The following is a 26,254-nucleotide window of genomic DNA, read 5'->3' on the forward strand; positions in this document are numbered from 1 at the left end:
ATATGCTGAGAGCATGTGTCTTAACTTACGGAAAGGACTGGGAGCAAAGTCTGCCTTATGCAGAATTTTTGTACAACAACAGTTATCAAGCCAGCTTGGGCATGTCGCCATTCGAAGCCCTCTATGGAAGGAAGTGCAAGACTCCCCTAATGTGGTCAGAAGTTGGAGAACGTGCCCTAGTAGGACCCGCACTCATAAAAGAAGCAGAAGAAAAAGTAGCGGAGATCCGCGAGAAATTGAAAGCCGCTCAGTCCCGACAAAAGAGCTACGCAGACAAGAAAAGGCGGGAAATAAGTTTCAACCCAGGAGATTTTGTTTATCTCAAAGTCTCACCCATTCGAGGGATGCGAAGGTTTCAGGTTCAAGGAAAATTGGCCCCTCGATACGTCGGACCGTATCAAGTTCTGAAGAAAGTCGGAGTCGTAGCATATCGATTGGAGTTACCAGAAGAAATGTTACATATACACCCAGTGTTTCATGTCTCGCAATTAAGGAAGTATTTGAGAGTACCTGAGGGAGAGCATGTGTCGGTGGAAGCAATAGACCTGCAGCCGGATTTGCGATACCAGGAAGTGCCGGTCAAAATTCTAGACACTGTCACTAGGAGGACAAGAAACTCCGAAGTACGGATATGCAGGGTTCAATGGAGCAGGCACGGAGCAAAGGAAGCAACCTGGGAACGCGAGGAGGCTCTAAAGAAGGAATTTCCCCATCTGTTTAGGAGCCAGCCGAATCTCGAGGACGAGATTCATTTAAGTGGGGTAGGTTTGTGACGCCCTGAAAATTCACCAAACTAAATCACGCGCTAGAGTGTTTCAATTAAAAACCACTCGTCGTCAACCCTAGCCCTAACCCCTTCTGACCGACACTAAACCTTATCGCCGTCCCATTCCGCGCCGCTCGGAGGCCTGCCGCCGCGCGCGATCATCCGCCGCGATTAGCGCCGGCGCGATTCCTTTCTCGCGCGGCGCGCGAATCCCGCGCGCGCGTGGCCGACCGGCCACGGTCGCCGCCGCGACCGGCGCCGACACGCCCTCCCTCTCTCTCTCCCCTTCTTCCTTTTTCCCTCTCCCATTTCTTTTCTTTTTCCCAATCTCTCTTTCTCTTTTCTCTTTCCCTTTCTTCTTTTTCCTTTCTCCTTTCTTCTTTCTTTTCCCTCTCCTTCCTTCTCTCTTTCCTTCCCGGCTTCCCCTGCCGCGAGCCCGCACGCCCCCCCCAGGCCGTGCACCTGCCTCACCCCGGCCACGCCACGACGTGCGCACGCGCAGCGCGTGACCGTGCGCCGCGCCGCGCCGTCGTCTGTTGCCGCGCCCCGCGATGCCGCGCCGCTGGCCGCGCCGCGCGCGCACGCGCGCGCTCGGTCCCACGACGCCACGCCGCCCGGCCTCCGGCCCCAGCCACGTCGCCCCGTTCCCCAGCCGCGCCCGCCGCCGTACGCGCGCACACCGCCGAACCGCGCACGCGCACGCGCACGGCCGTACCGCGGCACGCACGCGCTGCATGACTCGCCACCCCGCCGCCGCTGGCGCCCCACCTCGCCGCTCACGCCGTCACCCTGTGCTGCACAGCACCCGCCCCACGTGCCCAACGCCGCCTCGACGCCCTCGCCGCACGCAGCGTTGCGACGCCAACAAGCGGCCGAGGCGCCATTAATGGCGCCCCGCACCGGCCACCATCGCGACCACCCCTCCACCGCCTTCCCCGGTCTATAAATAGGGTCCCCGCGTAGCCCCGACGACCACCATCGCCCTAGCCACCGCGCGCCCCCTCCCCAGCTCGCAGCGCCGCCGCCGCTCGCCGCTCGCCATGGGCACACCTCCCTGCTCCACCCCAGCCCGAGGTGAGGCCGGGGATGGGATCCCCTCCTTCCCCTCTCCCTTTTCCCCTCAACCCCGAGCCGCCCCCGGGCCCCGGCCGCCGGGATTTGACCGGCGTCGAGCCTCCCCTCCCCTCCTCTGTTTCCTGCTGGCAAGGGGAGGAAGAAGGGGGGCGATTTTGCCCTTAGGCCCCTCCCTTCCCTTCTATCCAGTTAAAAACCCCTCCACCCTTTAGACCCTTTGCAAAAAGAACCCCTTCCCTTTGCCATTTCCCAAACTAGACCCCTCCACTATATAAACTTATTTTCAAATAGGCCCCCACACTTCCTGTCGTGACCCTAATGATTCTAGAATTCATGAAGAGGTCCTTACTCTTTTCGGATAATCACGAATAAATCCTTAGACCCTTGTTTAGCCCCTGAAACCCCCTTCACCTCGTCATTTTATGCGCCAAACGACCTCCGATCGACCCGAAACTTTACCACGCCCTTTCCAGTATAGTTATAGCCATGCCATTAAGAAACCACCCAAAAATATTGCCCCTATCTCCGTAACTAAATTATTTCCGATTCAAGCTCAACGATAAAAGCTTTTAGTTCGTTCGCTTGATTGTATGCCTGTTTGTTTGCGTCGTAGGACACGGAGTGAACGAGGAAGGTCCCGACCGTGACCAAGCGAACGAGGACCAGTTCTGCGACCCCGAACCCGAAGGACAGTGCTTCGATCAGGACCTCCCGCAAGGGTTTGATGATGGCAAGTTCAATCCCGCCCTTTGATGCATGTTTCTGTCCTAGTTTTTATAAACAGAACCCCGTGGCCGGTTTTCTAAGATTGCATGGTTTTGCTCGCTGAAAACATGGTAGGATAGCCACCCTTGTTTGTGATAACCATACCTTGACCACCTGGTTTTATAAAGAAAGTGTGTGTGTGCGTGTGGGAAGGGATAAAATGTGGTTTTGAAAGATAAGTCAGACGGGATGGATGGTATTTCTATGTGATTTGCCGTTGGTGTGCTCGTACCTATGTGGTTGAGCGAGGAAGGGAGATATCCATCTTGTCACCCCTAAGGACCGAGTTGATGTGTCATCTCACCTAGCTTCCTGTCGTGCAAACCACTTGACCGTTGTATGGGCAACGGCTTAGCCTAACCCCACTAGTTAGTCTGATAGCCATCAGGAGAGCTGGGAGCAACGGGTGATCAAGGAGACGGGATAAGCTCTGTGTGACTTATGCCCCGGTTAAACCTCGGTGATAGGTTGAATGACCCCTTGATAGATCCCGTGGTGGCTAGCCAGGTCTAGCTAAGGTGGGTAAGGGCTTTGATGGGATCTGCACCGGCACTAAGGTGTTCGTGCTGTGGTACCCCACCTGTGGGTAAAGTTGCACACCTCTGCAGAGTTGAAAATCTATTCGAATAGCCGTGCCCACGGTATTGGGCAAGTTATGGTGTGGTCACATAACTAGTGTTTCTCTTCGGGAATGGTCGGGTTGGTGTGGGTTGTTTGGAAAGTGCCCGGCAGTTGTGCCGCGTGCTACGGCGGACGGGGAGTCCGGTGGCAGCTTAAAACATGGATCCTGTGTGGATCAATATCGTGTGCTCCTCGATACTTAGAAGCTTGTTTTGGAAAATCGTTTTAAACGAACCTTTGCATATAACCGAGTTTCTGAAAGTGAACCCTGACCTTTTCCTTGGACTGTCATGTGCATTGTTCTCTGTTATAACCCCCCTCCGTGGGTGTGATTGGACTTGCTGAGTACGTTCATACTCACCCCATTTTTACTTTTACAGTGGAAGACCCGGACTACGTCCCCGAAGACATCGAGTAGGGTTTCATCCTGCACCCAGACTTGCCTGTGGTTAAGGCCACCGCTGGAACTCCGCATGGCGCAAGACTCTGATGATCCTCTTTTCATAGCTAGTATAGTAGTGTGGGTTTTAGTTGTAATCCTCGCGATAGTGGCGCTTCACTGCCCATTACCGCGCAGAGTTGTACGGTGATGTACCATCTGATGTAATAAAAGTGTTATCAGCCTCCTGGGACTGATAAAGCAACGCTTTTTGGTCTTCCCTGATGGGGGGACGCTTCACTGTGGCGGCAAGAAGAACAAGCCAGCGGACAAAGAGCCCGAAGAGGATGACCAGGGGGACAAATCGAACAATGCGGAGTTCCAAGATGCTTGTAAAACCATCAACGTCATCTTCGGAGGTGATGAAGAGTTCAATTCCAAGAGGGAACAGAAATTGCTCCTCCGAGAAATCATGTCCGTTGAGCCGGCGGTACCACAACCACTCCGATGGTTGGAGGTCCCCATCTTGTTTTCACGTGATGATCAGTGGACAAGCTTCACGGAGCCCAGCAAATTACCCCTGGTTCTGGACCCAGTGGTGGCAGAAGTCAAGCTCACCAGAGTACTCATCGACGGCAGAAGCGGTCTCAACCTCATCTTCGCCAGTACTCTGAGAAAGATGGGCTTGGACTTAACGGACATGCTCATCCCAAGCAAGTCTCCTTTCTACGGCATTGTCCCAGGTAATGCAGCGCACCCACTTGGCACGGTGGTCCTTCCAGTCACCTTCAGCATGAGGGAGAACTACCGCACCGAGTTCATCAAATTCGAAGTTCCCAACTTTGAATCTTCTTATCATGCTATATTGGGCAGACCAGCACTGGCCAAATTCATGGCAGTGCCGCATTATGTTTATTTACTTCTCAAGATGCCAAGACGAAGTGGGGTACTCACTCTCTGAGGTGACTTAAAGAAGTCATATGATTGCAACCAAGAGGCCATCCAATATGCTTCAACTACGCGTGTGCCAAATGCTTCAGGAGAAGTACTCGTGGCCACGCAACAACTCTCCCAAGCCGGGCTGGAAATCCCGATGAGGAAGGCCAGCAAGTCGAGCATCTAGTCGACTGGCGATGTGGCCCTCAAGATGATCCAGCTCCAGGAAGGCGACTCATCTAAGACCGCCGTCATTGGTGTAGGCTTAGATGGGAAATAGGAACTCGCGCTCGCCAGTTTCCTTCAGGCTAACCGAGACATATTCGCATGGAAACCAGCGGATATGCCAGGGGTGCCCAGGGAACTGATCGAGTATAGTCTAAATGTACACGCACAAGCTATGCCCAAAAAGCAACGCCTTCAAAACTTTGCTCATGACAAACGTGAGGCAATCAAACGGGAAATAGCTAAACTCCTCGCGGCTAGCTTCATTAAAGAAGTAATCCATCCAGAGTGGGTAGCTAATCCCGTCCTTGTAAAGAAAAGGAACAATGAATGGAGAATGTGCGTTGACTACACCGATCTCAACAAGTATTGCCCGAAGGATCACTTCGGGTTACCGCGCATTGATCAAGTTGTCGACTCGATGGCGGGTTGTGTACTTCTCTGCTTCCTTGACTGCTATTCGGGGTACCACCAGATCACGCTCAAGGAGGAAGATCAAATAAAAACTACGTTTATCACCCCGTTCAGGACGTACACCTACAAAACTATGTCTTTCGAGTTGAAAAACACAGGAGCAACCTATCAACGCGCAATCCAGATGTGCTTTGCTGATCAGCTGCATCGGAATGTTGAGGCCTACATGGATGATGTGGTCATCAAGATCAGGAATTCCGACGACCTGATTGCAGACTTGGAAGAGACGTTCAGCAGCTTACGCAAGTTTTGGTGGAAGCTCAATCCAACCAAGTGCGTTTTCGGAGTACCATCAGGGAAATTGCTTGGGTTTTTCGTCAGCAACCGGGGAATTGAAGCCAATCCTGTGAAGACCACGGCCATCACTGATATGGAGGCTCCAGCCACAATCAAGGATATGCAGAAGCTAACAGGATGTATGGCAGCTCTGAACAGATTCATCTCCCGACTCGGGGAGAGAGGACTACCCTTCTTCAAACTCCTGAAATGCTAAGACAAGTTCTAGTGGACGAAGGAGGCCAAGCGGGCCCTACAAGAGCTGAAACAACACCTACAATCACCTCCGGTCCTTACAGCACCACTGCCTGAAGAAGATCTACTACTTTACATTGCGGCGACAACTCATGTTGTCAGCAACACCATTGTAGTCGAGCGTAGCAAGGAGGGCCATGCGTTCGGAGTGCAGCGGCCCGTGTACTTCGTCAGCGAGGTACTCTCCGAATCTAAGGTACGATACCCGGTAGTTCAGAAACTTTTATATGCAATACTAATCACTTCAAGAAAGTTGCGCCATTACTTTGACGAGTACAAGATTACTGTGATTACGGATTTCCTGTTGGCAGATATTCTTTACAATCAAGATGCCACAGGGCGTATATCAAAGTGGGCAGTGGAACTGGGGGCTTTGTCAATCGACTTCAAGCCACACAATGCAATCAAGTCTCAAGCTCTAGTCGATTTTATGGCCGAGTGGAGAGAGAATCAAATTCCAACCTCAGCCGACAAGCCAGAGCACTGGACCATGTATTTCAATGGATCTCTTAAGCTCGATGGCGGCGGCGCTGCAGTCTTATTTATTTCTCCGAGAGGCGAACAACTGAAGTATGTCCTCCAGATCCTTTGTTAGGTATCCAATAATGAAGCCGAGTATAAAGTCTTGCTTCACGGGCTACTTTTGGCGATATCACTAGGCATCAAGCGACTACTTGTATACGGCGATTCACTTTTGGTCATTTAGCAAGTCAACAAAGAGTGGGACTGCAACAAGGAGACAATGGATGCCTATGTACAAGAAGTGCGCAAGCTGAAAAATAAATTTTCCGGCCTGGAGGTTCTTCACGTGATACGGGAACATAATGTTGGCGCAGACATACTATCCAAGCTAGGATCCACCCGTGCACAGGTTCCAGCGGGAGTTTTCATCCAGGAGCTGAAGCAGCCATCTATCAAGTCTTCACATTAGATAACCACAAATACAGGCCTTCAAAAGCCCGATCGAGAGGTTATGATGCTTGGGTAGGACTGGAGAGAAACTTACATCGACTTCATCCGGGACAAAAGGCTACCAGCAGGGATGGACGCAAGAAGCGCAGCAGCAGCTCGTGTCATGCACAGAAGCAAAGGTTTTGTCCTAGTCGACAATAAACTCTACCGCTGTGGCGCACGTTCAGGTGTGCTCATTAAATGCATCACGGGAGAAGACGGTTATGACATACTGCGGGAGATACATGAGGGCGTATGTGGCAACCATGCGGCTTCAAGAACACTAGTGGGGAAAGCATACAGAGCTGGTTTCTGATGGCCCACCACAGTATCCGATGTTGAGGACCTCGTGCGGAGATGCCAAAACTGCCAATTCTTCGGCAAGCAATCTCATGTCCCAGTTCACAATCTTATCACCATACTGTCATCCTGGCCGTTTGCTTGTTGGAGCCTTGATATGATTGGGCCCTTTACAACGGCGCCAGGTGGTTTCACCCATGTATTAGTGGCTATCGACAAGTTTACCAAGTGGATCGAGTACAAGCCGATAACCAAGCTCACACTAGACAGAGTCGTTGATTTCATCTCCGACATCCTGCATCGCTTCGGCTTCCTGAACACCATCATCACGGACCTGGGATCAAATTTCATGGCTAACCAGTTCTGGGAATTCTGTGAAAATGCGTGCATTGAGGTCAAGTACGTCTCCGTTGCACACCCAAGGGCCAATGGTCAAGTCGAGAGGGTGAACGGCATGATAATCGAGCGCCTCAAGAAAAGACTCTATGATGAAAACAGCAAGAAAGGAGGAAAGTGGATACATGAGTTGCCACAAGTCGTCTAGGGGCTCAGGACTCAGCCGTCCAAAGACACAGGGCAAACTCTGTTATTTCTTATCTACGGCTCCTAAGCAATCTTGCCGGCTGACATCATGTGGAAATCCCCAAGGGTTGAAATGTACAGTGAAGGTGAGGCTGACGAGGCAAGTCAGCTAGAGCTCAACTCTGTTGAAGAGGCTCGCTGCATCGCTCTTGTTCAGTCAGCATGATACCTACAGGGGATCCGGCGATATCATGATGGCAACGTCAGAGAATGGTCGTTCAGTATAGGTAATTTGGTCCTACGACGCATCCAAGATGAGTCTAGCTTACACAAGCTCAATTCAAGGTGGGAAGGACCGTTCATCATCAAGCAGATTACAAGACTGGGGTCTTATCGACTATAATACCCCAAGGGCCAGGACGTCCCAAATTCTTGGAATGTTCAGAACCTGCGCAAGTTCTACCCATAAGAAGACGTGCAGGGATAGTTGTTCTCCGAGCGCCTAGGCGGTTTTCTTCCAATTCAATTTGGAGGCTATGTGCCACAGAATCCAGAATGTAAACTTTCTGTTAAAATACGGAGGCTGTAGCCACGTTCATGTTTTATAAGAATCGACTTCTTGCCATGAGCATGACAGTCGTTGCAATGATGATCGCATTTTTTCCTAACAAGTTAGATCCGCCCGATTGAATTCTATCTAACTTGTTGGACGGGCTCACATGAGGAGCTATATCGACTACTCCCAGAGTCGCTGCACTCGGGGTAGTTTCGACTTCTTGCTATGAGCATGGCAATCGTTGCAATGACGATCGCTTTCTTCCTAACAGGTTGGATCCACTCGATCGGATTTTATCTAACTTGTTGGACGGGCTCACATAAGGAGCTATTTCGACTACGCCCAGAGTCATTGCACTCGGGATAGTTTCAACTTCTTGCCATAGGCACGACAGTCGCGCGACGATGATCGCGTTCTTTCCTAACTGGTTAGATCCGCTCAATCGGATTATATCTAACTTGTTGGATGGGTTCCCATGAGGAGCTATTTCGACTACTTCTAGGGTCGTTGCACCCAGGTTAGTGTCTACTACTTAGCCTATGAACATGGATGACAATCCAGAACTCACAAGGCAAATATGAGTATAGACGTCAATGACAGATATATTACAAGGAGAAGAGTACTTATTTTTACAACATCTCAATCCTGTATTACACTTTCTACTATTTTTTCAGCTACAGGTCGGGCTTCCAGGAGGTATTCGCTGAACTGCTCTTTAGAGCAGTCTGCAGCCGCACCCTGTGCGAATACCTCTAGTCAAGCCTGAGGCCAAAAGGACTTTACAAAACTTAGCACGTGGCTGACACATGTGGTGGGGGCTTCGGTGATGAAACTGAGGACTTTCTGCGGAGCTCCAAGGAGTCGCTCCAGTAGGGATCGCCCGTCTGCTTCGCCGCCTTCCTGCGGATCCACCATGTCAACAAGCTGTTGGGCGGCCCTCCTAAGTGTCGGCGATCACCTTCTTCAGCCTTTCGACGTCATCTGTACGGCGATACAGCATATTCTTCACGTCAGTAAGCAACTCTTCTTTATATGTTAAGATTTTCCTAAGCTCTGCGGTGAAGACAATTTTCAGAACTCCAGACAAACTGCTAAGAGAAAGTACTCGAGCGAGCAAAGGACTTGCCTTGGTGCGCTTTTTTCTACTCCTTAAGCTGTTCTTGGAGCTCGAAGTTGGACTTCTCAAGATTGCGAAGATCGTTCTTGAGAAGCCATGTTTCTCGTGTCCGCTCCTTCTTCAGCTTGTCGAGTTCCCTCTGAAGATACATGTTCTTCCAGTGTTCTTCTGATATACGTTGATCCTTCGCGCGGAGTTCCTGGAGGCCACTCATGACTGTTTCAGCTTCTCAGATTTTTCTTGGGAGAGTTTGGCCACATCCTGCATAAGGGGAACGACTAAGGCAAGCAGCTTGGCAAAGCATAATGGCAGAAGAGCAATCATGCCTTACCAGGGTAAATTTGTACATCTCCTTAGAGATCTTCTGGAAGTATCGCATGTTGTCGACCGTCAGGAGAGGATCATCCACTAGATCTTTGGTGATGATGTTCTTGTATCCACTCCCGGACACCAGCAGATCTTCAGGGTTTCTTGAGGTACCCGCAGCTTCTTCAGTTGATGGTTGTGGGGCACCTGCAAGTCGAAGCGCATTCAGTACATGAAGTCTGCGGTCTAAGCAGTTAGCCATGGGAGGTCAAACGCTTACTTGTGCCATCCGCAGGAGTGGCATTAGTGGCCTCGTCTTGTTCATCACCACCGACGCTAGCTTCGGGTTGCTGGGGCTCGGGTGGTGGTGGGTCGGGCAGCGCCGTGTCCTCCTCGGGGGCTGGCGGCTCGGGGGCTGGAGTAGCCAAGATAGGCTCTGGCTTAAACCCCAAGGCAGGCGCAGTTCTAATGAAGCAGAATCAGTTATATCATTACACAAGTCAAAAAGAACAGAATATGCATTATGAAAAAGGATCTGCAATTACACCAAAGATTTCTTCATGGCGGATTTCTTTAGTCTCAGGGCCCGTGGTTTATAATCATGGTACTCGTTGCCGGTGGTGGGATCACACCAGCTGATGATGAGGTACTCGCCACGGCAATGGTTACAATTCCTGCTGAAGTAGTCGATGGGTCCGTCCCAGCAGTTTCTGCGGCACCACTAGTTGGAACATCATCCCTAGTGAATTCGGCTCCGATCACCTTTTGGCGCTTGGGGTCTGGAACATCATCCCTAGTGAATTCGGCTCCGATCACCTTTTGGCGCTTGGGGTCGGGAGGAGAAGCAGAAGGACTGCAAAACAGACAATGTAAGCATTCAACAACTCCAATATTTGACAACTCTACAGAACAGCCGCTTCATACCTTAGGGGTTCCACTGCATGCGCTTTACGTCTGCGCACTACTCGACGACCCCGAGGGACCAATGGCAAGGCTTCGGCCAACTCCACGGATGATCCGGGGGAGTTGTTCTTCTTCGTCTTCCCTTCGGTTACCCTTTCCGCCAGGGGGCTCCCACTTTCGGTCGTCTCACCGTCGGGCAGAGCATCAGATGCTTGAGCTTTTTTCGCTTCAGCCGCGGCGCTGGGAAGAAGGTGGTCCGATTGGGGGATGTCGGGTTGTGGTGGATAACTCCGGTACAACTCTGTGTGTCCCTGCAGATGATTTTTTAGTCAGCGGTTACAGAAAAATAGAACTTATTCCGAAGAAGTCGAACACTTACCGGCTTTGGAGGATTTTGTGCAGAAAACAACTCCAGGACGTAGGGAACTGCGTTCACGTCCAGCAGCACTCGCTTGACCCGGATGAGCACGGCATCGTCAGTCAGCTCCTCTGCACACATCCGAGACGGTTCTTCAGCACCTATGTACTCGAAGCCTAGCGTATGGCGCTGTTGGATTGGCTGGATCCGGCGTTTGAAGAAGGAAAACATTACGGACGTGCCAGTCACTCCTATTTCTTTATGGGCTGCTATGATGGCTAGCAGCTCGTCGACTTGATCCATGTCCCCTCTGGAGAGTTCGTTGTTCTACTCCGGCCTCACGACAGGGGTTTCCCAGATCTTTCAGGAAGTTGGGGGACATGGTTTCCGATGTAGAACCAATGGCTTTTCCATTCAGGAATATTGGAGGGGAATTTGTAGGATAGGTATCTATCGCCGGCTTGTTGCCTAAGCTGGATGCCGGCGCCCCCTACAACGGATGAATTTTTGGAGGTGGGTTGCGGCTTTACCCGGAAGAGATAGCGGAAAAGATCCCAATGGGGTTCAATTCCAAGAAAAGCTTCGCAAAAATGGATGAAGATAGCAATGTGACAGATTGAATTTGGGTTGAGGTGATGGAGCTCAAGCCCGTAGAAATAAAGAAGGCCCCGGAAGAAAGAGCACAAGGGGAGAGCCAAACCCCGTTCAGAAAATGGTAAAATGAGATGATTTCGTCCACATTTTCCATGGGAAGAAGTTCGTGAAAAGAGGGGCGCCAGTTGACAAGACTTTTCTCCTGAAGCAAACTCTCGGAAACAAGATTCATGAGTTCGTTGTTGGAGCACTTACTGTAAGTCCACTCCCCAGATGGCGGCTGCGACTCTTTCCCCTTCCCATCCTTCTTGTTGGATCTCTTGGGCGCCATTTCTAGATCTACTTGCCACGAGTTGCTTGGGGGCTGCAGAAAAGGGGCAGAGGGATTTGGCTAGTTTGGGGGCTTGACAAAGGGGGTGAAGGCGGAGCACAGATTTGACTGGGAATTCGGAAATTTCTCGGCGGATTGAAGATTGGAAGCACGGGATTTTATCTTAAGTTACCGCGAGGTTAAATAACCAGCGGTCGGATACAGGTTTACTATTCTGAAGTTGAAGAGTCGTCTCAGGGAATATTCGGAAGATGAGGGGTCATTTCGTGGATTTTTTAGATAACTTATTCGATTAATCATTTTTTCAGGATTAATTGTCCCGAGAAAAGGGTTTTTTCGAATTCCAAATCTAACTTCCATCATCTGTATCATCACACAAATTATCTCCCAAGGGATTTTTTCACTGCATGCCACAACTTTTGGATCCTTTTTTCCAAACCTGAGAGATTTGGATTCAAGGCTCAAGGGCTGCGGGATACGTGGCATCAACTATTTATTTTTTGAATTTATTCAAAAAGTAAATAAGGAAGATTCAAGACTACTGTGACCCTCAGCCTGATTCTTCAATTCAACCTAAGGCTCGGGGGCTACTCCATATGGAGTGCGATTTTTTATCGCACACCATATCAAAGAAGTAATTCGGGGCATGAGCACCTCATAGCTTCGATGCAGCCAAGGAAGTACTCAAAGAAGAACTTCAAGACGGAGCTTCAGAAGAAGCCGAAGACAACTTTGGAAGTACTCGATGTCAGACCAGGGGCCACGAGGCTGTGTACATCAAGGAGTCCGTATTGGGCTAGGGGATAGGACATGTCCTGTACCTTGTTTATGTTGTATTCTACCCGCATGCGGAGTAGAACTAGTCGATATAGAAGGAAACAACTCGAGTTGTACTTGAGTACGATTCCTAAGCTAGTATCAGGCTAGGATTCATGTAACCCTGTCCTCCCAGATATATAAAGGCGGGCAGGGACCCCCTCAAAACCAAGATCACCAGATCAACATCAAGGCAATACAAACCATCATACAGGATGTAGGGCATTACGCATATTGCGGCCTGAACCTGTCTAAATCTTGTGTTGTCGGCACCTTCGAGTTCCTGATCTCGCCGCATCCTAACCCAAAACCTACCACCTTGGGTATACCCCTCGGTGGGCAGCCGGATAAAACCCGACAGCTGGCGCGCCAGGTAGGTGGCGCGTCGAAGATCCATCGGCGAACTCGTTGGCATCTTTCTAGTTCACCAGGTGGCAGATTGCTACCTTCATGCATGTGCATCGTTGGATCGATTTATCGAGTTCAAGATCGGATCCTTCAGCGAACGGCTACATCGATCTCGACTACTTGGCTCGACTTCACCTTGCGCTGCAACGTCGATGCACCGCGGCCGTCGACCTCGACAACCCAGTTCAACTTCGGCTTGTGCCGCAGTATCCGCACGCAGCAGCGACAGGTTCGACTACTTCGACTTCGCGAGGACGATCGGCAGCTCGCCGACGATTACTTCAACTACTCGTCTCAACTTGAAAACTAGTCGGAATTGACTCCGACTAGTCGAGCTTCATCAACAAACCGTCGCAACTCCATTAACGAGCTCCTCGGCTTCGTCGATATTCATCCACGAATCAAGCTAAGTGATTTTTACCTTTTCCGACTTGTTCTCCACAGAATCGGCTACCCTTTCGGGTACGCCTCTCGATGGGCATGAAACCCTCGGAGGCTACGCCCTGATCGACTACTCCTGGGATGTTAGACCGACAGCCACAGCTTTGGTGCATCGAGTACTGAAGGCTCTGTCACAGACTTAATGCACCGAGTGCTGGCGGCTTTGCCACGGCCTTAGGACACTGACTACGGAGGCTACGCCACAAGGTTGTGTTCTGAGTGCTGGAGGCTTCATGGGACTACACCCTATGGATGTATAGATCTTTGTGTGTTGCCACACACGCACTCGCCGACTACTTATGCGTGTATGTCTCTCGATGGGCACGAAACCCTCCAGAGCTACACATCGCCGACTACTTTATGCGCACCGCGCATCCTCTTTGTCGCATGACGACTTCTTTGTCTTCTCTTAACGGTTGCTAAAGTACTCGGGTAGCACACGCCTTAATCCGTGAAACCTCGACTCTTCTGTAAGCCTATGCTCCTACGCGTGCATGCGGCAAAGTTCCCTACGCTATGGTCTACGGCCATCAGGGATCAGGTGATTAAACGTAACAGGCTAACTGCCCGAGGAAATTACATGGCCTAGCAAGAGCAAGACGCGAAATTTTTACACCGAATAAATTTTGGTTCCTTCATATTATTACTGAGTACTACTCGGTATCTTCGCATTATGCTACATAATGTATGCATTGTCTTTTTTCAGATCAAGCTTCGGCAACAACCCTCCAGGCAGCAGGGCGTGCCATCACAGTTCCGCTAGTTCCCAGGCTTGGGGGCTGGGTGATGCGCACTACTCGACATGGTTCCTTTGGCTCTCCTAGCTCGTAAGCTCGGGGGCTGGACGCCGCAAAACTACTTGAAGACGACTCATATGAAGACTGAGAGTGCAGAAGAAACCTTAAGTCACCGCGCGGTTAAATAAACCAGCGGGAGGCTTAATTTCACTATGCAGAAGGCGAAGAGTTTTTTTTCGGAATTTCAGAGTAATACTGCATGCCACAACTTTCGGATCCTTATCTCCAAGTTTGTGGGATTTGGATTCAAGGCTCGGGGGCTGTGAGACACGTGGCATCGACTACATATTTTTCGAAAGTACTCGAAGGATAAGAAGAAAAGACTCAAGACTAGTTTGACCCTCAGCTTGATTCTTCGATTCAACCTAAGGCTCGGGGGCTACTCCATATGGAGTGCGATTATTCATCGCACCCCATACAAAAGAAAGAATTCGGGGCATGAGCACCTCATAGCTTCGATGCAGTCAGAAGATTACTCGAAGAGAAATTTCAAGACGGAGCTTCGAAAGAAGTCGAAGATTGCTTCAGAAGTACTCGAAGAGCCTGCAGTACTCAGCTACAAAGAGCTCGAGGGCTTGTCAGACCTGGGGCCACGGGGCTGTGTACATCAAGGAGTCCGTATTGGGCTAGGGGATAGGACGTGTCCTGTACCTTGTTTATGTTGTATTCTACCCGCATGCGGAGTAGAACTAGTCGATATAGAAGGAAACAACTCGAGTTGTACTTGAGTATGATTCCTAAGCTAGTATCAGGCTAGGATTCATGTAACCCTGTCCTCTCGGATATATAAGGGCTGGCAGGGACCCCCTCAAAACCAAGATCACCAGATCAACATCAAGGCAATACAAACCATCATACAGGACGTAGGGCATTACGCATATTGCGGCCTGAACCTGTCTAAATCTTGTGTTGTCGGCACCTTCGAGTTCCTGATCTCGGCGCATCCTAACCCAAAACCTACCACCTTGGGTATACCCCTCGGTGGGCAGCCGGATAAAACCCGACACTCGAGGAGCCTGCAGTACTCAATTTCACTATAAAGATAAATAACAATTTCACTATAAAGTTGTAATTCAACAAAACTCAATTTATTTTCCAAGGGTAGTCATTTATCGAGCAGTATCTAGATTAACTAACTTCATTAAGTAAGTGAGAGATTTTATAATTTCATAAACGTCCATTTTTAAAAGCAAGCATGGATTAAAAACAAAACAACTACTAGAGATAGTTTCTGCTGTTGAGATTTTTATACACAGCACATTACTTAAGTACAAACTCACTGTAAAATTTGCAGCCATTTTCATTCAGCAGATTAATCATGAAAAATATATTAAACAGCTACTGTTAGGATCAAGATCCATTTATACAGAACAAATCATGCAAAAAATGGTGCTCAATATTTTACTAAGTACTCCTAAAATTATGGTGAGTCTACTGTAAATTTTTCAGATTTTAGTGTGCCAGATACAGAGAATACAAAATAAGTCGAGATACATCTACATTAATCAAGATTTATTTCTACAGGCAGTTCCACAAAGTTTCTGTATCTCAAACTTTTTCAACATGATAATCTACTCAAAGGTAGTCTCTGGTTAAAATTTCTTATTTTTCTAAGTATCAGAACTAGTTACTTTGATTTAATATATTTTTCTTAACTAAAAACATATGAGCAAGTTAGACAGAAGTAAAAAGCTCCAAATTTTGTCCATAGCATTTATGCATCAAGGTTGCTCTACTGTAAAATTTTCAATCCTAACATATTAGTAGAATAGCATGAACAAATAACTCTAACAAAATAGCACATCAAACAAAGTCCAACAAAAACTACTTTTAGAGACTTGTTTTGGCCTTAAGATTTTTACCCAAATATTAACAAACGGAGACTAGCTTACAGTCCAAAAATCATCCACGGTACTGTTCTAGATCAAGTGATACATTTATGGGCTATTTAAAATAAGATTAATTTTAGATCAAGTTATAGATTGTACCTGGTCATCTTTCTGTGCAAAAGTTCTAGGATTCATCAAGAGGGTCACAATAAATTTTAGTTTGTATTTTTTTGATTTTTCTATGATTTTAGATTGATTTTACAATTGACAGCCTCTTGAAAACCAAAGTTAATTCGAGTTCTCACAGATAGATCCCTGGATCTAGCAGAAAGAACCCTAAAATGAACTTGGTGATTGCAAAGTAGTCCCTGGGCGGGACTGGGTGTTTCCTGGCTGAAATCTGGTGAGGAGGTTCGCCGGCGGCGAGGGGAAAGGGGTGAGAGCACGAGGACGGCAAGGGCTATCTGTAGGTGGGTTCAGTTGGGGATGGAGATGGCCAGAGTTGGGCTGCCCGCGGGAGCAGTGGGGCGGCGGCGTGGAGGTGGCTTGCCGGCGGCCGTCCGGCGAGGTAGGGGCGGCGTGGGGAAGTCGGGGAGCTTCAGAGGGCCATGGGAAACCGATTCAAGGGCTTGACTCGGGTGGAAGTGGAGAGGAAGGTGGGGATCGACGATGAGATCGAGTGGCAGCGCTAATGGCGTGGTGATGGTGGTACTCGGACATGCGTGAGCAGGGGCTTGGTGCAGCCCTTTTATAGGCACACAGGGAAGGGGAGGAGGCTGAGCGCGCCCAAGCTAAGGGAGGTGCAGCTGGGACAAGGCCGCGGCGTCGCCGGCGCGTCGTTGCTTGGCCATCGGGAATCAATGGCCGCGTGGCGCGGCGTCGGGCATTGGTGGATTCGGGGCAGGGGAGGGCGATTCGGCCGTGGGCCTGTCGGGGCGCGGCCCTTTGGCGTGACTCGCCGGCAGGAATCACCGGCCAGGTGGCCGGCGGCCACTGCCTCTCGACGGGATAGAATAGGGGAGGGAGAGAGAGAGAAGGAGAGTGAAGGAAGAGAGAGAAAGAGTGAGGGCCTGGGTTCAAAGAAATTTTTCTCAAAAGTTTGTATGGAAACTTTAAAATCTGCCAGCATGAAAGTTGTAGGGAATTTGAAACTCTACGACTTTTGTTTTGGATCAACATTTGAGCTTTAGTTTTGAAGTTATTTTAAATTTAAGACTACTAGGATTTGAATTCCTATTCATCTTATGTGTTTAAAATTTGAATTTGCAAATGGTGTTTGAAGTACACTTTGTAAGGTACTAAAATATGAGTGTGTTTTTGTGCTATATTTTTTTATGACAAGTTGAGCATGTATGGTTATGAACATATTTATGAAAAACCTTATATGCACACATATATGTACATGTATTCATAAATGAAATGTCTTGTGAATTTTTCTTGTTCATTATGCATGATGATATATGCATGATCTTGTTTTGGCATTTTAAACACCTAAGGTGTTACAGATGTGGTAGATGTGGTATGATCGAGAGCTACTGACGTATATGATGTCTCTGATGCCTTTCCTAGTCCAAGGGAGGTCTCCGTTACAGGGAAACAAAGGTATAAAGAGTGAGGTAGAAAGAGAGAGTGTTCCTTGCTTCGCCGATCGGAGTCTCTAGCTCTGTCAGTCGGGACCGCCAACTCTATCAGTCGAGGCCTTCCGATGACCACCGTCCAAGTCCTGTGTCGTGGGGTGGCCGTCTTATGCGACGATAAGTACGTACAGTAGTCACGCTTCATTCCTAGCGCTACACCCCGTCACTCCGTTGTGATGGAGGCGTGTCTGCCGCGTCGTGATGACGTTGCATCCCATCCCTTCGCGAGGACAGGCAGGTGAAATAGTATCCTCCTGCAGCGGCAGTAAAAGGGACTGTAACCCCGTGGGGGGAGTGGTTGGCCCTATACGATAGTTGCGTCCATCCTTATCCTCAACACCTACCCTCGGGGACGGCCAGTGTGCAAGGTCCGGCCGGCCTCGACCTCGTCAGTCAGGGAAAGTGATACGTGTGTGGCGGAGTTTGGTTGGCGTATAGGTGAGGGCCATAGTACGGACCTGGGCCTTGATCGTCCCCTCAGTCGGGGACGCAGGCCGAGACTCTAGCTGTCCGGTCCCGACCGGTCGGGACAGTGGGCTTGGATGGTCTGGAGAAAGTCACGGCCTAGGAGGACGCCCGTTTAATCCACACATGGTCTTAGGCAATTCTGAGTGCCACCGGGAAGTGGCCCCGCTGGGGACCCCAAGTCTCTCGACCCCTCACTTAGTTACGTGCAAGAAATTATGTCTTTTGCATATTCACTTAATGAAATGATTTTATGCAATCTTTCATTGCCCACTTCCATCTCATTGTTGTCTACAGAAATAGCTAACTAGTGGCCCGTATGATTTGATTAAGGATCAATACGTCTCGAGTCGAGCTCCCCATAATCTTAGCTCCAAAATATCTCGAGTATATCTATCTCCTCAAGAAATTGGCTCCAAAATATGTAAGACTAATAATTGGGATCTCTAGTCAGAATTGGAGTTTTGGGATTTTCAACTTTGTTGAACTCAAATCAAGTGAAGATAAGGACAAGAAACATGTTTATAGTACTAATATCATACCTAAGCACCTCATCTACAACTATCATCCGAGTGATTGGGTGAAAATAGGTGGCTTAACCTTTAGGGATTGAACTCTATAAGAAAATAATAAATTAGGAGATAGCTTTGTTAAAGAGTTACCACCTGGACTGATGTTAAAAATCTTAGTCCGCTTTTTTCCAATCGGCTTAGAGTAATTGAAATATATTACCATTACTTGTAACGATCAAATTTGATGTTTATAAGATCCAATGTTTATCATTTTGAAAGAGTTTCTGTTTTGCCTTCGTTGAGACGCTGGCAGCAAACTTACGTGAGCTACACGACCTCAGCCGTACGATTGCCATCGGACCGCCTCCAGCCGCACACCGTCCATCCCGAACCAAACACGGAGACAAGGTAGAGCGAGAGGGACACAATGCTGTCACCGTTCCAGCCTCCGCGAGATCTGCTCCTCGCGCTCCCCCTGCCCCTCCCTGGCGCGCCCCGCCACGCCTGATCCACCCCTCGAGCGCGGCCTCCGAAGTCCCCCGGCGATGGTCGTGTGCAAATGCCGCAAGGTAACTCCCTCCCTCTCTGCCGATCTGGCGATCCCCGCCCCGAAACCCCGCGGTTTCTCGCGTCGTCTTGTATTGCTCCACCGGCAGCACACGGCGGATTTGGGATCTGGGGTGCGGGGCGGGCGGTCCCGGCGCCGGCGTGGTCCGGATCCGACCAAGTGGCGCGAAAGGCGCGGATTTTGGGGGCTGTATGAGTTCACGGCGGGCGTTGGGGGTTTTCATGCTCATCCCTTGGAATGAATGCTGGGTTCCACGCTTAGGCATTTCATCGAACATCCTCCGTGTGTTCTTGTAGCCGACGTGCTGGCTGTGTTCTCTGATTTATTTGGAGTGGGTTTGGTTGATGCTGTCAGTGCTTTGACTGCTTGCGGTGGAGTTTGGAGCTGATGCGGATGTGGTCTTGCTCTGCTGTTTCAGGCGACGAGGGTTTACTGCTTCGTCCACCGGGTCCCTGTCTGTGGCGAGTGCATATGCTTCCCGGAGCATCAGCTGTGCGTGGTGAGTGAGCTTCCCTGCCTTCTTTTACGGTCCTGGTTGCATGCGCACAAACAAGGAGCATCTAGGCTCCAAACTGAGTTAGTGTTCTGTTATCACAAGATTACCAGTTCTTTACATGCTGTTCCTGGATGTAGTCATTCACAATTATGTCTGTGCCATTGGCCTTATTGTACGTTGTTTTGGTTTCCATTGAGACTTTCAATGAACAAGAGATAAGCTATTAATTGTTTACAGTTTTATAAGAAATGGATGGATGTGGGTTCCATGATAAGCTATTAATTGTTTACAGTTTTATAAGAGATGGATGGATGTGGGTTCCATGATAATGAGTTGGTTGAGCAAGGTTTTCAATTCACTATTGCCTCTGCTAGAGCATCAGCTTTTTCTTTAATGCGTTGAGCGCATTCTAATAACTGCGCTTATGTCTCAGGTTTTTATTTCGAGAGTCCTAAAACCTACAAAGCTTTCATTTTTTTTTGTATCGAGACTGTCCTATACCTGCTGTTACTCATTGGTAGAATGCTGATTTTCCCATGTGGTGTAATGAACTAGACTATGTGTAATGTATTTTTAAAATTTGGAAGCCAAAACTAAGAATAGGATGCTACTGGCATACTCCTCAGTTTTTGTATGTATTGCCTCATAAGTAAGTAAGAAGATTTACGTTGTGCTTGCAATTAATTTTGATCCAGGTTTCATTTGGTTTGCAGTATTAGATTGCAACATCAGATGGGTGCATCATACAATCACAAATCCTTTCAGCTCTATTTATTTTCAATGAGTGGAAAGTTCAGAATTTTATGTTACAGTGCTACTTACATGTTAGCTGCAAATTAGCATCTTAGCAATTCAGTGTTGCGTTACTTTAGAAATTAACATCTGTCCTTATTCTGTAGGTAAAAAACTATGCTGAATGGGTTGTTAATCCGGATTATGACTGGCCACAACACTGTTCATCTTGCAATTCAGTTCTGGAAGCTGCAAATGAAGAAACCACACGATTGGGATGCTTACGTATGTGCTTTTCTCAATAGAATGCTTAAACTGATTCATTTCATGATGCCTTATTTCTTTGATGTAACTGGGTGTTCGTTTCTTGACTTACTTATAGATTTGATGCACACAAAATGCTTGATATCACATATCCAAAGTTTTCCAACCCAAACAGCACCAGCTGGATATGTCTGCCCCTCATGTTCCACGCCTGTATGTTGAACTCAATCTCCCTCTCCTTGCAAATGCATGTGTAAATCGGCTGCAACTCTGAGGATCTCACAATCCTTTGATCTTTAACTATAACTTTCCTAACAGATATGGCCACCATCAAGCATTAAAGATACAGGTTCTCACCTTCACGCAAAACTGAAAGAAGCAATAGTCCAGGTTAGATCCTTCAAACCTATTTCGTGCTAGTCAAAACCACTGATTTTCTCTTTATAAGTTTGTCATAACATTTAAGCCCATTTTATTCGGGTGTTAAGATATCTGCTAATAAATTTTTCTTCGGTGCAATATTCTGCATTGGCTGAACGGGCCTCTAGCTGGATTGGTTAGGTGGCTCTAGTAGCACTCCTCAGCGAATTTCAGGCTAGGGTTAAAAAAAATCACCTCGTCTGTCCCACACCAAAGCACAGGTCTAAGGCCTGGCCCAGGTCGATGGTCGTCTCGCACGGTGCCGCTGTGTATGGGTGGCGCAGGGGTTCGGGGGTTTTCTCGACCTGCGTTGGCTAAATACTAGTATTGATGAATAGCTCATTTTTTCTGTATTTATCAGGGATCTATTTCATACGTATCTTATTTCGTTTTCTTTAATCATTCCAACCGCTGGTGCTGTCCAATTTCCTATTTTCTTCATTTGGTTCTTATGAATTATGAAATTTATGAAAATGCATTATATCATGGAATTTAAAGTGCAGATCTGAAATTAACCTTCATGATTTTGTAATTGATATTGACTATTAATTTTATAATCCTTTAACGACTTTTAAGACTTTCTGTAACCGCTGGTGCTGTTCAATTTCTGGTTTTCTTCATTTGGTTCTTATGAATTATGAAATTTATGAAATGCATTGTATCATGGAATTTAAAGTGCAGATCTGAAATTAACCTTCATGATTTTGTAATTGATATTGACTATTAATTTTATAATCCTTTAATGACTTTAAGATTTCTGTATATACAACAAGTTTGTTTTAATTGCTCAAGTACATTTGGACTTTAGGGTATGTTTACTGCAAGATATTTTCTGTCGAGACATTAGGTTGTGATAAAACTTGCACTTTTCTAATATGTTGCAGACTGGATTGGAGAAGAATGTATTTGGAAATCATTTTGTGACAATATCTAAAGCTGATACTCGGACCCCTCCTGCTTTTGCATCAGATCCTCTTAAACGTTTATCCAGTTCTGGTGATAGAGAATCGAATGGTGCAAACATAATTAGCTCAGCTCAAGATGTGTCTTTGCCATCAACATTGCATTCTGGAATGTACTCTTCTGCTAGTGTAGAATCTGGGACACCTATCCATGTTGAACCAGAAATTGTTGAAATAGAGGGTCCTAGTCCAGTGATAACACAATTCCCAGAACAGGAGTCCAACTTCATCAGAAGTCCGAGCCCACATGGGGTAAGCCTTGCGATATCCCTATATGTCTGTTTTCTTTTGAGCTTTGCTTATTCACAGAACAGCAATCCTATTTCTTCATTTTGTAGCCTGGTGCCATGACAAGAAAAGGTGCTACCATCGTTGATAGACAAAATTCAGAGATTTCTTATTATGCTGATGATGAAGATGGAAATCGCAAAAAGTATACCAAAAGGGGTAAGCATGCTATAGGCAGGATGATTTGTTCATTCTTTCATCTTTATTTGTGCTTATGATTCCTTGTGTTATGCTATGATTTTGTAAATGGGTGACCTGAAATAAATTAGTGGGAATGCTGCTATTCTACAAGTTTGTTACCATGCACTATCATATTGCTAGTTACCTTGCACAAATAAGTATGATGATACTTTCAGTCTCTATTTGGTACGTTGAAGTTTTACCAGATTCTGCTGGCATTAAAATGTTCCTGTCAAATTCCTGAGTTCTAAGGATAGCTATTTTTAATGGCTTGTAACATATGGCATCTTCCTGCTCTAAGCATCTTTTGACTTAACTGACTAGACCTTACATTTTTTAAGCCCCAGTAGGGACAAGTTTCCAGACCGTGCTCGAACTAATGTGTTTCATGCAGTGTTAGCCTAAACGGTAAACGCTAAACAGTCGGCCACCTACTGTTTAGGTGTTTATTCGGACTAAACGGCCATTTAAATGGGTTAAACGGTCATTAAACGGGGTAAACGGCTGAATAAACGGACATTGCTAGTCACTGTAGCGTGTACACGGGCTAAACAGCCATGCAGGCGAACAGTGGTTTCATATGTGCAGTGTGCTGCAAACATGATCATTTTTTTATTGGCTATGTTACTGCATGTATGGCATTGCCATGTTTTGAGCGTATATGGCCTTAGCTGAGCTAGATCTTGGCCGAGATATGATTTATTCTGATGAAAAAATGGAATGTGATTTATGTACCAACCACTATCTTTGTCTTTGGTCCTAAAATATGCAAGAATAATTGGCTTGGGAAAATTCTTTGCATCCTTTTGGAATTCTTGAATTAATCTCAGGATTGTTGGATGGTCAACTATGTTGGGCCACAGCGGATCTAATACTTACATATTCACGACCACTAGCAGCTGCAACACCTTAGCTCTGAGCAGCATCGTCAAAAAACTCTAGCAATGAAGTGTGTTAGATGAACTTAAAATTTTTGCCTGGGAGATATGTATAATTGATTATGTGAAGTACTGTTGTATGGTTGAAATACACTGAATTTGGAATTTAGATTCAATTCATGCTTGAGCTTTACTTTATTCTTAGTCCCGTAATAAGCAAATGTATAACCTACACCTGTTTGTAAACTCTGCATCTTACTCAAGCTTGATTTATGACAAGATTGATGCTGCGATAGCCGATTAATATTGTTTTTTCCTAGTCATCTTGAGGTCGTAAGCTACCTCAAATCTAACCTGGTACCATTTGATGCTTATAGTTTTATCCCTTGTACAGGTACATTTCGTCATAGATTTCTAAGGATGCTGCTGCCTTTCTGGTCTAGTGCACTGCCAACACTACCAGTCACAGCACCTTCAAAAAAGGAGAGTGATGGCCTAGAGGGTCGCCCCCGGCAGAGATCATCAAGAATGGATCCCACGAAGATTTTACTTGCAATGGCTATATTGTAAGTCTTCCGGCATGCTTTAATTAGTCTCTCTTTTTTTTCTCTTATATATTCTCCCACCCTCCCTTAACCTCCATCTAAAGAATGGGCGCTTATCCTGATTAGCTGTAATGTAGGACAAGAACTTTTTTTTTTAGTGTGTGCTCTAAGGAATGGGACTTCCTTCTTACCAGTAAAATAGGACAAGAATTGAATTACCCTGTAACATATTACATTTGGTGATGGCCTTGGGTGTGCAAGCGACCTAGGCTGCTGAGTGGTACTTAGTATATCTCAAATCGATAGTGGCAATTTTTGAAAGTCTGACATATGTGACAGGTTGCAAGGAATTGGCATGCCACAATTGTGAGACATGTAAATAGCTGCCAGAAAAAAAGGAAAACATGCCTAACTTGAGGGTGGCAAAGTTTGGCACTGCTGCTGTAAACAAACAAGCTTATATTCTTCCCCAATGTTTGTACCACATTTCACACTTGTGTATGATCATGAGAGAGAGGGCGAGGGAGAACATTCACTGATCGAAAATGATGTGCATTAGAGCAGGCATCAAACCACTATGCATCTTCTTCCTATCGAAATCACTAGTTAGAGCAGGCATCAAACCACTATGCATCTTCTTCCTATCGAAATCACTAGTAACTACTGTTAAAACTCTGGTCCAATCTGGATTCCAGTTATCAAGAATAGCAAAATCGCCAATTTATCATTAAACTATTCTAGCCTGTTGGTTCTCACCAGTTATTCTTCAGTAATTCAGAACTGGCATTCAGCATCACTTGGTGATGGATTTGTTGAAGTACCTAGAATTAGCAGTGTTTTCATCATTATCTTCAAGTGTTGAACTTCTACTGTAATATGCAGAGTATATAAAATTTTTAATGGATAGTACTTGACATTATGAGTACAAACAAATCCTGATAGTTTTATCTTCTTCATTGATTATGGTAGCCTTGTACTATAAGTCTCAATTGATATTTGCAATTAAACAAATAAACTGAAAATAGCTTTTTTTTACTTGTTAACCTTATAAAGCTAATACACTCTGTTACTGGATCACAGTACCTTTTATTTATCTTTATTAGCAACCTTGTAAATTTATTATCCTGCTCATATTTTTCTCATCTGTTGTATGGGTTAAAGAGAAATATTTCTTTATGGCCTGTTTCCATTAGGGGCTTTCGATCCAAATTATTAGGATTTTGTTGTCATTTGTTTCGAACATTAACCAAAATCTAAACATTTATAGATAACCCCCTCATGCAAGCACGCCCCTATTTTAAAAATCTAGAGAGAATTTAGCCTGCTATGCAGACCACTGATTAATATTTCATAGTCTCACATTTCTCTTATCTTTCCATGTCTGGTTTTCAAGGCGATAATATCTTACTCTTGCTTAGAGAAAGAATTTGGGCTAATGTACAAAACACTGTTGTTGCAGGGCATGTATAGCAACGATGGGAATTCTCTATTACCGGTTGTCCCAGCGCAGTCTTTCTGAAAACTTCGTTGAGGATGAGATTCAGTAGCACTCTGATATTTTCGACCTTGCAATCTTGTACTGCTCTGCTGCTGATTTGACGGGTTTTACCCTCCTGTTTTTTCTTCTTTGCCCCTTTCTGTGGGCCTTTTTGGTGGTTTGAGGTGGGTAGTTGTTAGTTACATATAAGAGTTATAGTTGACTGCTGCTATATTATGATTCGTGCTCATATTTATGTAACTATAATGCCATACAATATTGTATTATCTGCCTCTGAGGAGAAATCATAGAAAATATGCCATCTACCCTTTGTTATTTGATGGGAACGGGAAATATTTATCTATTCAGGGACCAAAACTACTCAGTTTGTCCACTTGACCCCTCTCGTGCAAAAGTCTTAACATTTAACATCTTAAACTGGGCTAATTTACTCCATACTATTCTTCATTTTAATTTCTTTTCTTTTTTGTAGAAGTTGTATTTAGGGTTAAATTTGTAGGAGATAACCAACATCGTACCCTATGTTATGAAAATTTGTAGTGTTTTTTCATGAATGTTGTCAGAATCTTGTGTTTGAAATTTTGAGACTCCGCCTTCTATCTTAAAAACTTACCAGCTTGTTTAAAAAAAAAAAAGTTACCAGCTGACGTCGATACGCTAATCCTAAGTTTCCTGCATTTTGCTTACGCCCCAATTCGTCAATCCAAAAGTGCGAAAAGTGTCCTTAAAGTGTGAGTACTATCTAGTCGTACTTGAAATCGTCCACTTCCCCAATGAAATACCCATGAGATAGGTGGTCAGTAAATAAT

The 26,254-nt window shown here is 46.5% G+C and overlaps 1 protein-coding gene across 1 annotated transcript; it reads left to right on the forward strand.

The window, feature by feature from the left end:
• Positions 1-19,024: 19,024 nt before the first annotated feature.
• Positions 19,025-25,818, forward strand: LOC112878020 (zinc finger protein-like 1 homolog). The gene is made up of 9 exons (XM_025942405.1): positions 19,025-19,183; positions 19,601-19,681; positions 20,578-20,695; positions 20,793-20,887; positions 20,993-21,064; positions 21,979-22,308; positions 22,395-22,503; positions 23,797-23,968; positions 25,407-25,818. The coding sequence occupies exons 1-9, from the start codon at positions 19,160-19,162 to the stop codon at positions 25,492-25,494; spliced, it is 1,089 nt and encodes a 362-aa protein (XP_025798190.1). The 5' UTR covers positions 19,025-19,159; the 3' UTR covers positions 25,495-25,818.
• Positions 25,819-26,254: the final 436 nt, after the last annotated feature.

Source organism: Panicum hallii, chromosome 9, assembly GCF_002211085.1.
Source record: "Panicum hallii strain FIL2 chromosome 9, PHallii_v3.1, whole genome shotgun sequence".
Classification (NCBI taxonomy): domain Eukaryota; kingdom Viridiplantae; phylum Streptophyta; class Magnoliopsida; order Poales; family Poaceae; genus Panicum; species Panicum hallii.

Bases quoted from the DNA above. Each gene is read 5' to 3' on its own strand.
- LOC112878020 (XM_025942405.1), top strand. From the start codon at position 19,160: ATGGTCGTGTGCAAATGCCGCAAG. The intron at 19,184-19,600 runs GTAACTCCCTCC...CTGCTGTTTCAG, and splicing joins TCGTGTGCAAATGCCGCAAG to GCGACGAGGGTTTACTGCTT. The intron at 22,504-23,796 runs GTAAGCATGCTA...TCCCTTGTACAG, and splicing joins CAAAAAGTATACCAAAAGGG to GTACATTTCGTCATAGATTT.